Genomic DNA, 13404 nt, shown 5'->3' on the forward strand with positions numbered 1-13404 from the left:
GATCATTTTCTCCATTATCTAACCACAAACTAACCCTTTCTGATGACAGGAGGATGCTCTGGAATAGATATTGACTCTTCAGGTAAGAAAAGGAAGTGTGCTGTACTCAACAGCCAAATGAAAAAAGAGTTAATTCACTGACTATAATGAGAAGAGTCTTTGGAAAATATTAAGAAAGAGTTCAACAAAGGTGCATCAACACTGCATGATACTGCAACCCAAAAGGATATTTCCTGAAGTTTAATTAAGAGTCCATGAGTTTGAAAGCAGCAGTGGGGAGAACGACATAAGCAAAGTCAAAGTTTAAGGAGTTAAAGCATTTTTCAACTGGTTCAGGAGGAGGAGGAAAAAAGACAATGTTCAACCATCAAGATGATCTGAGAAAGCCCCACATCTTTATGATGAAAAAATGAAGATCAAAGAACCTTGCAGATTATTAGGTGGGTGTTTAATCATAAATTGTGATGACGTTAGAAAATTACAGATTTCTCCTCACTTTATACAGCTTGGTTTTGCAACCTGGCATGCATTTGGCTAACTTGATTCTACCCAAATTTCTCTAAATGTGGTTTGCATTCATCGTCACTATGCAGTTGCAAATATTTACAATTTCATTCTTTTTATCATGGATCAACAATAAAGTAAAGAAGACTATCTTTTTTAAATTAAGACGGAAGATTTAATGTAGGCACAAGCTGGTACACACTGGGACCAGCTGTTCTCAACTGCGTTCAACCTTTGCGAGTCTACCATATGCACTATCAACATAAATGCTTAGGTGTTACAGGACTCTGCCTACTCGGGGTTACAATGCAAGTGAAAACTCACCTTTGGTGAGGCTGTATCATCATTGGGAGTACAGTCTCATCAAAGAACTTCTTACTCAAACAAATCTATATTTCCCTTATACTGGAAATTGCATATCCTTGGGCTGCAGGATCCTTTAGAAAGTAACAAGATAAATTCAGATATCTTTAACTGAAACAGGTCCTAGCATAGTTATCAATAAATAAATAAAAGAATGCTTACAAGATCAGTTCTGAAATGCAATCTACCCTGATATCTGTCAAGACAACAATAAGAGGTTCTCAGTCATAGCATCATTTGACTTGACACCTTGCACTTGGCATCTTTATCAAAAGTCTATCTATCTATCTATCTATCTACATCTTTGGTGCCCGTTCCTTGTGGAAACTTCTGAGGGGGTGGCCACAGCAAAAAAGTCATCATGACTGTTGAACTCCAGTGCTGCTTCTTAGCCTTAAGTGCCTCACCCTTAAAATGCCACTGGCAGAGAGCAACTCTAGCGCAAAGTTTTCGGAGGCTCCTACCAAATGTTCCTATTGACTACTTCTACATAATATGTCTACCTAATATTCCTGTCTAATGTGCCAACCTACTACTTCTACCTAATAATACCAGCTAACGATCCTCCCTACTACTTCGACTAAATGTTCCTACCTACTACTTCTATCTGCTGCTCTTACCATTTTGCCAAAAGGAAGGGCTAGTGCAAAGCACTCACCACAGGAAAATCAGGAGTTGCAAAGACTGAGATGTGTGGGTTAAGCATTATCAAGTGTCTTGTGACAAGGAGTGATTGCATGTTTGTAGACAGAATGCCAGCAGTCAATGTGTAGGTAAGACAGACACTAAAGGTAGCTACCTGGGTCTAAGGTGTGCAACTTGACAACCACTGAAGTGCTGACTCACTATGCAGTGTCACTAAACCTCCCAATATCTAGGCGGGTAGTATTGGTAATATACCTGCCTGGTTGGTGGCTGCCTACCAACTACTACCTACATCTATCAACAGTATTATGTGATTTCACCAGATTCATAATTGCCATGTACAAATCCTTTTGTTTCCCTAAGTAATGCTCACACAACTTTTTGAGTAAGGTGCTGGGGTTTCTTGTTTGCATTTCCTACATTAAATTATCATTATGGAAAGGCAAAAGTGCATCTGAGACATAGAACAGATTATGGGACGTGCCTATCTTTTATATGGACACGGGAGGTTTGTTTTATGCTATCTAGCTTTATGGACCAACCTGCATACACTGCATAAAGCAAGGGAAATTCATAGATGTAAATGGTGAAAAGCAGTCAGCTGATATTAAGAGTGAAGACTGGTACAAGGGCATTCTCTTCAAGTTGGGGAACGATTTAAGGATCCAGTGCAGAAAAAATTTATAACAGTGATGAAATGCTTTTATTGGCAATGTATGCTACCTAAAAATTTTGGCTCAAGTGCAATGAAACAAGGCTCTGAGTTTACAACTAAGACTCAGGCCTTTATGATGTTCATGTTATAACCACTGACTTACTATCTATTTATGACACTGTGGGTAAAAATGGCTGCAATTATCAAAACGTCTCAAAATTCCTTTGTAATATTTCAGATTTCCTAAGCTTTTTGCCTATGGTGAAAATTTTTTCTCCTTGTTCTCAAATTAAAAGTTAAACAATTTAATGAACATGTAGCATACCTAGTGTGTGCTTATGTTGCTGGGACCCATAGCCAGAAATGGTTATGGTAGGGAAGACTCTCAAACCTAGTTCTTCAATGGAGTAGAACACTTGATAGCAATATATGGATCACAGAACAATGTTTAGATAGACAAGGATATATATAAAAAATAGTATGATAATAACTTTGCACCATCAGTAAAAAGTTACTTTGCCAAAATTGGGTGGTGCCTGAAGAATACAAAGCTGTTTACCTCTTAAACAAATACAAGATGCATCCCAGTGATTCTATGCTCATTAATGGTAATATATTTGCCTCTTATCTATATCTTTGATGTCCGTTCCCTTTGGGAACTCCCTCAAAGGGATGGCCACAGCAGAAGAGTCTCCATAACTGTTGAAACTCCAGTGCTGCTCCCCAGCCTTTAGTGCTTCACCCTTAACAGGCCACTGGCAGAGGGTAATTCTGACAGTTTTCAGAGACTCCTACCTATATTCCTACCAACTACTACTGCCTAATAACTCTCTTACATGACACTAATCGTAAACTTGTCAATCCATCCAGTGGATCTTGAGGGAAACTAGAGCTTATGCAACTACAGAAAAAAGAAGAGAGTGTCTGTGAACTCAGAAAAGAGTCTATCAAATTTTTCAAAACATCATACAATCAGGAATACAACAAGCAATGCATAAGCCAAAATGGGGTTAAGAGTATCCCTCTCCACAGAGATTGGAGGAAACTATGGCTTTCCATAATATTTTGTGATGCTGAAGGGTTGGATCTTCTGGGGTTTACTGATATGCCTGATAATAAGGACATCCCAGATCAATGAAGATTGTACTGAAAGGTGGCTTAACTATGACTCCTGGAATGCTAATCTTTCCCTCAGCAACACTCTAGCCAGATCTTCAGCCAGTGCCAACTACTAAGTTATTCTACACAACTGTATAATTGACAAATGTGAAAGCACCAAAACAGCATTCTCAAGGATGAGAACTACCACCATATCTACATGATTTACTTCACATTCTTGATTTTAGTAAGTCCAGCTAACCAAATTCTCTGCCTATCCAAATTTGGCCTGGCTTCAAATGTGTCAGATGAACTGAGTTACGTTCTACATCAAGTTCTGGATCCTGCTTACCTGCTGGGTAAGGAATAGGGACCTCAGTTTTACAAAATTAATTCTCATTAAAGATACATTATCCACCCCATGGGAGAAGGCTAAGCAATGGCACTGGACAGATATATAGAGAGAAAGACATGGTTTGAAAATTTTCCAAAACACAAAGATTTTGATTCAAGAACAGATCAGCTGCTTACTGTTGTTCATATTGAAGCTGTCTATGATCTTGTACATTTTTCACCTGAAAATTAAGTACTGTAAAAACATTCAATAAAAACTACTGAGGGCTTTCCATGACTACAGTCTGTAAAATATGTACATTAATGGGTTAGTCTACTACAGCTTTAAGTTATTTTTTGGAGCATTATGTGTTAGCATGATTCCAGTTTACATAATTAAAAGCAAAAATGCAGATGGGATTTTCTTCTTTACCTGGACTTTCGAGATTTAGGTCCTGGAGAGGATTCTCGATCTGGGCTGATACGACTAAAAAAAAGAGGAAGAAAAAGTACATCACTATCAACGATTATGTCTCATGCATCAAAAATATCAAACTTCATTGAATACATCATGCAACTCATTACAAAACTAGATGTATCCTTAAATATATGCCATTCAAGCTGACAAAAATTCCATCATGTATAAAATCAAAAGCAACCATGATAAACAGTTTGCCTCAAAATAGCAACTTTCCTTTCAGCTTATTTGCATAAACTAACTTGCTCTCAAAACATTAATGAGTTAGTTAACATATTCTTTACAATTGTAACTATTAAAATTACAAAAGAGGAAAATAAATATTTTGACCCCTTTAGCTCTCACCTGGAGCGTCGTGATGGGTAATCATACTCAGGCGAAGATTCTCTTCCTGGGCTCACACTCTCACGACTGCAATACAGTTTTTGTGAACACATGCAAAGTGCAACAGAAGCAACACTGAAAGAACCTAAGTGCTAGGTGATCCACAAATAAGTACACTAAGAAGTAAGAAATCATTGCTCACGTCCATTTTGGAAAATAATCCAGTGAATATAAGACTTCCAAGTATTGATATAAAGAGGTTCCTTGCATTCCATTTTAGAGACAGATTGATAAATCATTGCATAATTCATGTATTCCCAAGGTTTTAAATACCACTGATATATATTTCTGATCTTGCCACATCTAAACTGGATCCAGTCTAACAATATATTAGCTAGTCATGGAACATTAAAATAATCTTTGACAGTACAAGAAAATCCTCACTCTGCAAACTTACATTTCGCAAATCAGTCCCTGCAAAGATATGTTTGCAGTTAGTTACTTTTATCTATAAACTTCTGTCTCCAAAAAACTATCTTACGGCCATTGCACTCTATCTTCAAGCTAAAACCAATCCCAAAATATGAGAGAGAGAGAGAGAGAGAGAGAGAGAGAGAGAGAGAGAGAGAGAGAGAGAGAGAGAGAGAGAGAGAGAGAGAGGAGAGGAGAGGAGAGGAGAGGAGAGGAGAGGAGAGAGAGAGAGAGACACTACTGACCTATGAGTGGTAGGACTACCACAAGGTGTTCACCACTTGGTTGATGAATAAGACTTCTCAGCTGCAAACTGCATTACATAATAATCCATTCTTGGTTCATGTGGAACTTATCTAACACTTATGTAAAGTATTCTTTCAAATGGTTCTGTAGCTGTTTCATGCAATTTTTCTTGTTTCCTCCTGGCAATAGAGTTAATAATCATTTTAAATTACTGGTTGAGATGTTATATATTTTTTTCTGATTTATTTCCAGTATGTTCATGGTATTCTTGAAGACTTGACCATTCTGCATCTTCCTTGTTGAGAGGCTTTCAGGTGGACAGATTCTCAATTAAACTTTCACTCTGCTGACATGCATAGGTTATGTAACTTTTTCTTCTTTTTTAGGTTATGTAGTTGCAGTTCTTTCAACCTTTTACTGCAGTCCATATGTTCGTCCCCTTGTCCTTGATTCTGCTTTTAAAGCAATTCTGAATTCTCTCGTGTTCATTTCTAATTACTTTGTAGGTAACCCTAAGACACAGCAATATTCAATTTTGCTTCTTAAAGATACATTAAACATTCTCATCAATAGGTTTCTATCTTTTGCAGAGAGAGCTCTAAGAAACATATAACTATCATATTACTAATCACTTCAGCATTATATTCTCAATACACTCTCTGAAATCTAATCTATAATTTATGATGACACCCAAATCTACATTTGTCCCACTTTCTATCACTTCCCCTGTTAGGCCTTTAAAGTCTATCTTGACACATAACTAATTTGCTGAAATTCATCTTCATAAAATTTCATCAGGTTCACTTCTGCCTATTTGCAAATTGTGTCCAGGTCATATTGCATCCCCATCTGATTAGTCTAATCCATCTCTAATCCAATCATTCTGTTTACTCTGTCACTAGCAAAGCTTCTCTGTATGCCTTCCTTTACTTCACTATCAACATCTGACATCATTATTACAATCAGGACTGTGGCTAACACCATTCCCTGTGGTACCCTAAACAGAACATCTTTCTTCTCAGATATGGTTCCCCTTGCTACCACTATGAGATTTCTGTCGGTTAAAACTCTTCAATCCACCTTCCTATCTTACCCTTAATGATTTGTTTTAATAACTTACCAGAGCAAATGCTGTGGTTTACTTTGTCAAATACTTTTGCAAATGGGCTAATAACCTTATCTGTATATTTTTTTCCAGGCACAAATCCATACTGGCCTTCATTTATGTAACTATTCTTGATTAGATGGTTTGATAAATGCCTTTTTATCACTCTTCAAAGACTTTCATTACATACAAAGTCAAGCAAACTGGTTTGTATTGTTTAGCTATTAGCTTAGATCCTTTGTGTATAGTTACATACATCAATTTGTGAATGACTACAATCTATTTCTCTTTTTGAAGAATATGGCTGAGGGTTTCATATGTTCCTAGAGCTGAATTTCCTCCAAGCTGAAAAACCACTTTAATCATGTCATCTATTTATCTATCTCCCAATCTATATCTGATGTTGTTCCCACCTGGAACACCCTCAAGGGAGTGGCCAAGGCAATATAGTCTCTATAACTAGTGAACTCCAGTGCCTCTTTTTAGCCTTTAGTGCCTCACCCTTAACAGGCCACTGGCAGAGGGTAACTCTAGTGTAGTGTTTGCAGATGCTCCTACCAAATGTTCTTACTGACTACTACTATCTAATGCTTCTGCCTTAGGTTCCCTTCAACTACTTCTACCTAATATTTCTACCTAATACACTAGCCTAATCATTCATATTCTATCTATTGCTCCTATCACTCTGTCAAAAGGCAAGGCAAGCACACACTAATCACTGTAGGAAAATGAAGTTACAAAAATTGAGCTTTGTGAGTTAAGTGTTGTCAAGTGTTATGTATGATAAGGACAGACTGTAAGTTTGTGGACATAATGCCAGTAATCCACATGTAGGTGAAACTTGAGACCCACTGAAGTGCTGGCGCACTAAGCAACCATCATTAACCCTCCCTATACCCAGGCAGGTAGTACTGGTAATATACTTCCCTGGTCACTGGCTGCCAACCAACTACTACCTACATAATCATTATATCATCTTATGGTATTTCAACATCTATGAATGTATTTTCATCATAATGGTTAAACAGTTCATTATTCAATTTCTCCTAACATTTCAAGTTAAATATTTTCATATATTGGTCAATCAACATCCTGCAAATTTCCTTGGAGTCACTGTCAAAGTTATCTCCTACCTTAAATGATCCAATCACTGTTTTCCTTTTTATCTCTTTAACTGTTATATGTGAATAATAGATTTGGATTCGTTTCCACTTTCTGAATAACTTTTCCTTCATTCATCTTTTGTTCTCTTCTATGGGATTTCAGTATCTAAACATCTGCATTCTTCATTTTCTTATCTAATTCTCTTACCCTTGCTTTTTACATAACTATACTCTTCTTTTTCGATGCCTTTCTTTTAATCATCCATGATTTTCTGTTCCTAAGCATTTTGATTGGTTGGTAAGGATATTCGATGTATGTATGATTCATGGTGAAGTGCCTGAGGATTGGCAAAATGCATGCATAGTGCCACTGTACAAAGGCAAAGGGGACAAAAGTGAGTGTTCAAATTAAAGAGGTATAAGTTTGTTGAGTATACCTGGGAAATTATATGGGAGGGTACTGATTGAGAGGGTAAAGGCATGTACAGAGCATCAGATTGGGGAAGAGCAGTGTGGTTGCAGAAGGTGGAGAGGATGTGTGGATCAGATATTTGCTTTGAAGAATGTATGTGAGAAATACTTAGTAAAACAAATGGATTTGTGTGTAGCATTTATGGATCTGGAGAAGTCATATGATAGGGTTGATAGATATGCTTTGTGGAAGGTATTAAGAGTATATGGTTTGGGAAGTACGTTGTTAGAAGCAGTGAAAAGTTTTTACCAAGGTTGTGAGGAGAGTGATTGGTTCTCAGCGAATGTCGGTTTGCGGCAGGGTGTGTGATGTCTCCATGGTTGTTCAATTTGTTTATGGATGGAGTGGTTTAGGAGGTGAATGAAAGAGTTTATAGAGAGGGGCAAGTATGCAGTCTATTCAGTAGTGTTGGGAAGCGAGTCAGTTGTTGTTCGCTGATGATACAGCACTGGTGGCTGATTCGGGTGAGAAACGGCAGAAGTTAGTGTCTTGAGTTTGGTAGAGTGTGTGAAAGAAGAAAGCTGAGAGTAAATGTGAATAAGAGCAAGGTTGTCAGGTTCAGTGGCATTGGGGGACAAGTTAATTGGGAGGTAAGTTTGAATGGAGAAAAACTGGAGGAAGTGAAGTGTTTTAGACATCTAGGGGTGGATTTAGCAGTGGATGGAGCCACGGAAGCGTTAGTGAGTTACAGGGAGGAGGAGGGGGCGAAGGTTCTGGAGCACTGAAAAATGTGTGAAAGGCAAGAACGTTACCTCGGAGCAAAAATGGGTATGTTTGAAGGAACAGTAGTTCCAACAAGGTTATATGGTTGCGAGGCATGGGCTATAGAAGGAGTTGTGCGGAGGAGGGTGGATGTGTTGGAATAGAGATGTCTGAGGATAATATGTGGTGTGAGGTGGTTTGATTACGTAATGGAAGTGTAAGAGATATGTGTGGTAATAAAAAGTGTGGTTGAGAGAGCAGAAGAGGGTGTGTTGAAGTGGTTTGGTTACATGGAGAGAATGAGTGAGGAAAGATTGACAAAGAGGATATATGTGTCAGAGGTAGAGGGAATGAGGAGAAACAGGAGACCAAATTGGAGGTGGAAGGATGAAGTGAAAAAGAAGGAACAGAGAAGGGGGCCAGATGAGGATATTCCCTCAAAGGCCCAGTCCTCTGTTCTTAACGCTACCTCGCTAACACGGGAAATGGCAAATAGTATGAAAGAAAGAAAGGAACACTGTGGTATACCGGGGTCGACATGCTGTCAATGGATTGAACCAGGGCATGTGAAGCATCTGGGGTAAACCATGGAAAGGTCTGTGGGGCCTGGATATGGAAAGGAAGCTGTGGTTTGGGTGCATTACACATGACAGCTAGAGACTGAGAGTGAACAAATGTGGCCTTTTTGTCTTTTCCTGGCACTACCTCGTCATGGGGGGGATGCTATTCCATGTGTGGTGGGGAGGCAACGGGAATGGTGAGCGCAGCAAGTATGAATATGTAGATGTGTATACATGTATGTGTCTGCATATGTATATGCATGTATACATTGAAATGTATAAGTATGTATATGTGCATGTGAGGACGTTTATGTATATACATGTGTATGTGGGTGGGTTGGGTCATTCTTCGTCTGTTTCCTTGCACTACCTCGCTATTGCGGGAGATGGTGATTAAGTATAATAAATGAATATAAATAAGTATTTTCCATTTTGTACTTTTTTTCTCTGGTATCAGCTCAATAATTGTTTGGCCTAATCTCTGAGAATATTTTTTGTGTTTGAGATTAAGTTATTGTTCCAGAAGACCTCATTCCATTTTGTGCTTATAATCCTCTTAATCTTTTTACACTGATTTGTTGTGCTGAAAATCTATATCACTCAAACCAGTCTATTAATGTAGTTGTATCATGTTCACAAATGCTTGTTTAAAATTTATCTGCAGTAGTGATTTCCATGATGTTATGACCTGACAGACTTGAATCACGTACTTCTGTATCCAAAAGTTGTCCCATTACATTTGTAAAAATAAGATCTATAGTACTGGATCTTCTCACTGGTCTGTGGTTTACCTGCACATAAATCAATGTCTCTGGAACTGTTCTCTCTAATTTGCTGATCCATTACTCTTTCCATAATCTACACCTGTTTCCTGCTATTCAGTAAAATGGAAGTTAAGGTCAACAGTCCATACGATCATGGAGTCAGATTTCTCGAATCCCTTCAAAAGTCAACTTCTTAAACATTACTCCAAAGTTTGAGACACTAAATTTATCATGTCTATGAGCGTAATCATCAAGATAATAAGTTAACATTTATTGTAACACCTTCATTATCTGTTATTTTCCTCACTTATTACAGACATATACAATGTCCACAAAAAACACTGTCTCCCCCCTACATACTTTCAAAGTCAATACATGACTAAGATTTATTGTAGGTACAAGCATGACACTCTCAGGGTGATATTAACATACATCTGATTGTTGAAACCAGTGCTTTTAACAGTGTGAGCACTGCAACCACCTCATTGTGCCTCAGGCTATCTTGAGGGAAGGATGTTCTTTCTTTACTACTTCTGGTTGCTACGTCAATTTGGGAATCAAGTTTCAAAGCACTGTATTTCTTCCACCTGGTTGGCTCTTACCTTTCTAAGGAGGCGATAGCCCAAAGTCTTGCCAGAAAGCACGAAAATGAGGACAAAAGTTAAATATCTAAGCGCACTGGGAGCCCAAAATGCATGATTAGGCAGCAACTTCTCATCAGAACCCAAAACATGGACCTAGATACTTCAGGAACCTTGCCAGGTCTATGCCTATATGCTTGCAGATGATAATCAAGGCCAAAGGAGAGACAACACAGAACTAAAAACGTAAGTGTGACATTGCCCCTGAAAATGTATGGAGCGGTGGACAATGTTTTTCTGCTGACAGTGTGCATTGCTACACCCCTCATTTAAAGTTAGTTCTATCTGAGTTTCAAATTGTCCCAAGTTTGCTTCTTCTCTCACTTTTTCATTAAATCAAGTTTCTTACATATCAATTATGATTGTATTGTTATCCTTTGTGTATACACTGATGCAATTAACTGATGAGACTCTGTATGTTCATGCAAATCATTTTGCAAGGTGTGTCCATCAGTCCTCAGATAGTTTTTGGTTATTTTGTAGAAAATTTGGGTCAGGGAGGCATACAAAGTCATGGAAAGTGAAGAGAGCAGAGACGATGAAAGCATTGCCTACAATGAAATATTGCGGTTGAATTTCTTAATAAATCGGGTTACTGTGCTGTTGATTGATTAGTTAGGATTCTCAATGTACGTATGGATCATGGTTAAATGCCTGAGGATGGAAGAATGCATATATTGTGCCACTGTAAAGAGGTTAGGGGGACAAAGGTTTATTCTGAAAAAACGGAGGTGTCAGTTTGCCGAGCATATCTGGTAAGTTGTATCAGAGAGTGGTGACTGAAAAGGTAAAGGCATGTGCATAGCATCAGATTGGGGAGGAACAACGTGGTTACAGGAGTGGTGGAGAATATGTGGATCAAGTGTTTCCTGTAAAGAATATGACTAAGAAATATTCAGAGAAACAGAAGGATTTGTATGTGGTATTTATAGATCTGGAGAAAGCATATGATAAGGTTTATAGAAATGCCTTGTGGAAGGTCTTATGAATATATGGTGCGGGAGAAAAGCTACTGGAAGAGTGTAAGATGTGTATCAGTGGGTAGAGAGATCAAGTGCTTCCAGGTAAAGGTTGGTCTGTGGCAGGTGTGATGTCACCAAGCCTCTAAATTTGTTTATGGATGGGGCTGTGAGGAAGGTAAATGCATGGGTCTTGAAGAATGGGGTGAGAATTCAGCCTGTAAAGGATTAGGGGCTTACTGGGGTTAGCAGGGCAGAGGAACATGTTATTTGGAGTGTGAGTTTGAATAGAGAAAATTAAAGGAAGAAAAGCACTTTAGATGCCTGGTAGTGGACATGGCAGCAATGGAATATGTTTGAAGGTATAATAGCCTAATAACACTGTATGAACTACAGATGAGGATGTGCAGAGGAGGGTGCATATGTTGGAAATGAAATGTTTAAGAATAGTCTGTTGTTGAAGGTAGTTTGATCAACTAAGTAATAAAAGAGAAAGAGGGAGGAATGGTAACAAGAAGAATTTGGTTGAGAAAGCTACAGAGGGTGTGCCACAACAGTTTGGACACATGGAGAGAATGAGAGGCGAGGTTGACATAGAGGATACAAGTGTCAGAAGTGGAGGGGACAAGAAGGGGAATACAAATCGTACAGTAATGATACAGTTTCACATATTAAATATGATCACTTTATAAATGGAAAAATAGAAGCTACCAACAAATCATGGGAAGGTCCTAATGGCATTCTTCTAAGTAAAAGCCCATATTCATCTGTGTAATTGAGTCAGGCAAGTTACTAATTAACATCATTCAATATCATAACTCTTCCTGCATTTAAAGATGATGCATGTTCAATAAACCTTCTACATTTTTGCTACTGATCAACATCAAAACATCATGTGGTAAAGACCCAGCAACATGATCTGAAACATTTACAAAGAATCCTGGTCAGGACATCAAAAAGTTAATCAGATTCCACATGTTTGCAATAAGCTGCAGGAATATGAGAAAAGAGTTAAACTGCTTCATTAAAATTACAAAACTGAGTGGAAAAAGAGAAATCTAACAGAAGGGGATAAAAAGGGAAAAAGTATATCTTGAGAGAAATTATTTTTCAAAATTTTTACTATCTATCTATCTATCTATCTATCTATCTATCTATCTATCCATATCTCTGATGCATGTTCCAAATGGAACTCCCCCAAAGGGGTGGCCATGGCAACAGTTGCCATAACTAAAAACTCCAATGCTGCTTCTTAGCCTTCAGTGCCTCACCCTTAACAGACCACTGGTAGAGGGAAAGTCTAGCATAGTGTTTGCAGAGGCTCTTATCTAATGTTCTTAATGACTACCTCTACCTAATATTCCTACCTAATACTTTTACCTAATGTTTCTACTTAGTGCTCCTGCCGTAATGTCCCCATATACTACTTCTATCTACTGCTTCTACCATTTTGCCAAAAGGCAGGCCTAGTGCATAGAGCTCACTCCAAGAAAATCTAGTTATGAAGAATATGCTGCATGAGTGAAGTAGTGTCAAGTGCTCCATATGACAAGGAAAGATTGTATGTCCACATGTTAGTGAGGTAGAAGGAAAAGACAGTTATCTAGGTCAGAGGAATGCAACTTGACAACCACTAAAGTGCTCGCTCACTAAGCAAATGTCACTAATCCTCCTGATACCCAGGCAGGTAGTATTGGTAATATACCTTACCGATCATTGGCTGCCTACCAACTACTACCTACAATAAAGTTGCACTGGAAATTTTAAAAAGGAAGACCGTGGTAGCGCTGCCAAATGGTGGTCAGAGGACAGCAACATTGCTACCTACCAAAATACTAGTAAACTACTGCAGTGTTACATATTACATGACTTATATCAATTATTTACATTTCTTTTGATACATTACACCTCCTTCTCTTGAAATAAATTATAAAACCATGCTTATATCAATGCTTGGAACCATTACAGTAATGCACTGGAA

At 38.2% G+C, this 13404-nt stretch overlaps 1 protein-coding gene across 50 annotated transcripts in view; it reads right to left on the reverse strand.

Moving 5' to 3' along the window:
* Positions 1-13404, reverse strand: part of shot (dystonin-like protein short stop) — a 249766-nt gene that overhangs the window by 108832 nt on the left and 127530 nt on the right. For 44 of the 50 annotated variants that reach the window (XM_071687017.1, XM_071687007.1, XM_071687161.1 and 41 more), the window contains 2 exons: positions 4422-4487; positions 4032-4085 (listed from right to left, as the gene is read on the reverse strand). In XM_071687017.1, coding sequence (XP_071543118.1) covers positions 4032-4085; positions 4422-4487 — 120 coding nt within the window. The remainder of the gene's footprint in view (positions 1-4031; positions 4086-4421; positions 4488-13404) is intronic. The other 6 variants (XM_071687267.1, XM_071687257.1, XM_071687187.1 and 3 more) reach the window with 1 other exon arrangement.

This window comes from Panulirus ornatus, chromosome 3, assembly GCF_036320965.1.
Source record: "Panulirus ornatus isolate Po-2019 chromosome 3, ASM3632096v1, whole genome shotgun sequence".
In the NCBI taxonomy this organism is placed as follows: domain Eukaryota; kingdom Metazoa; phylum Arthropoda; class Malacostraca; order Decapoda; family Palinuridae; genus Panulirus; species Panulirus ornatus.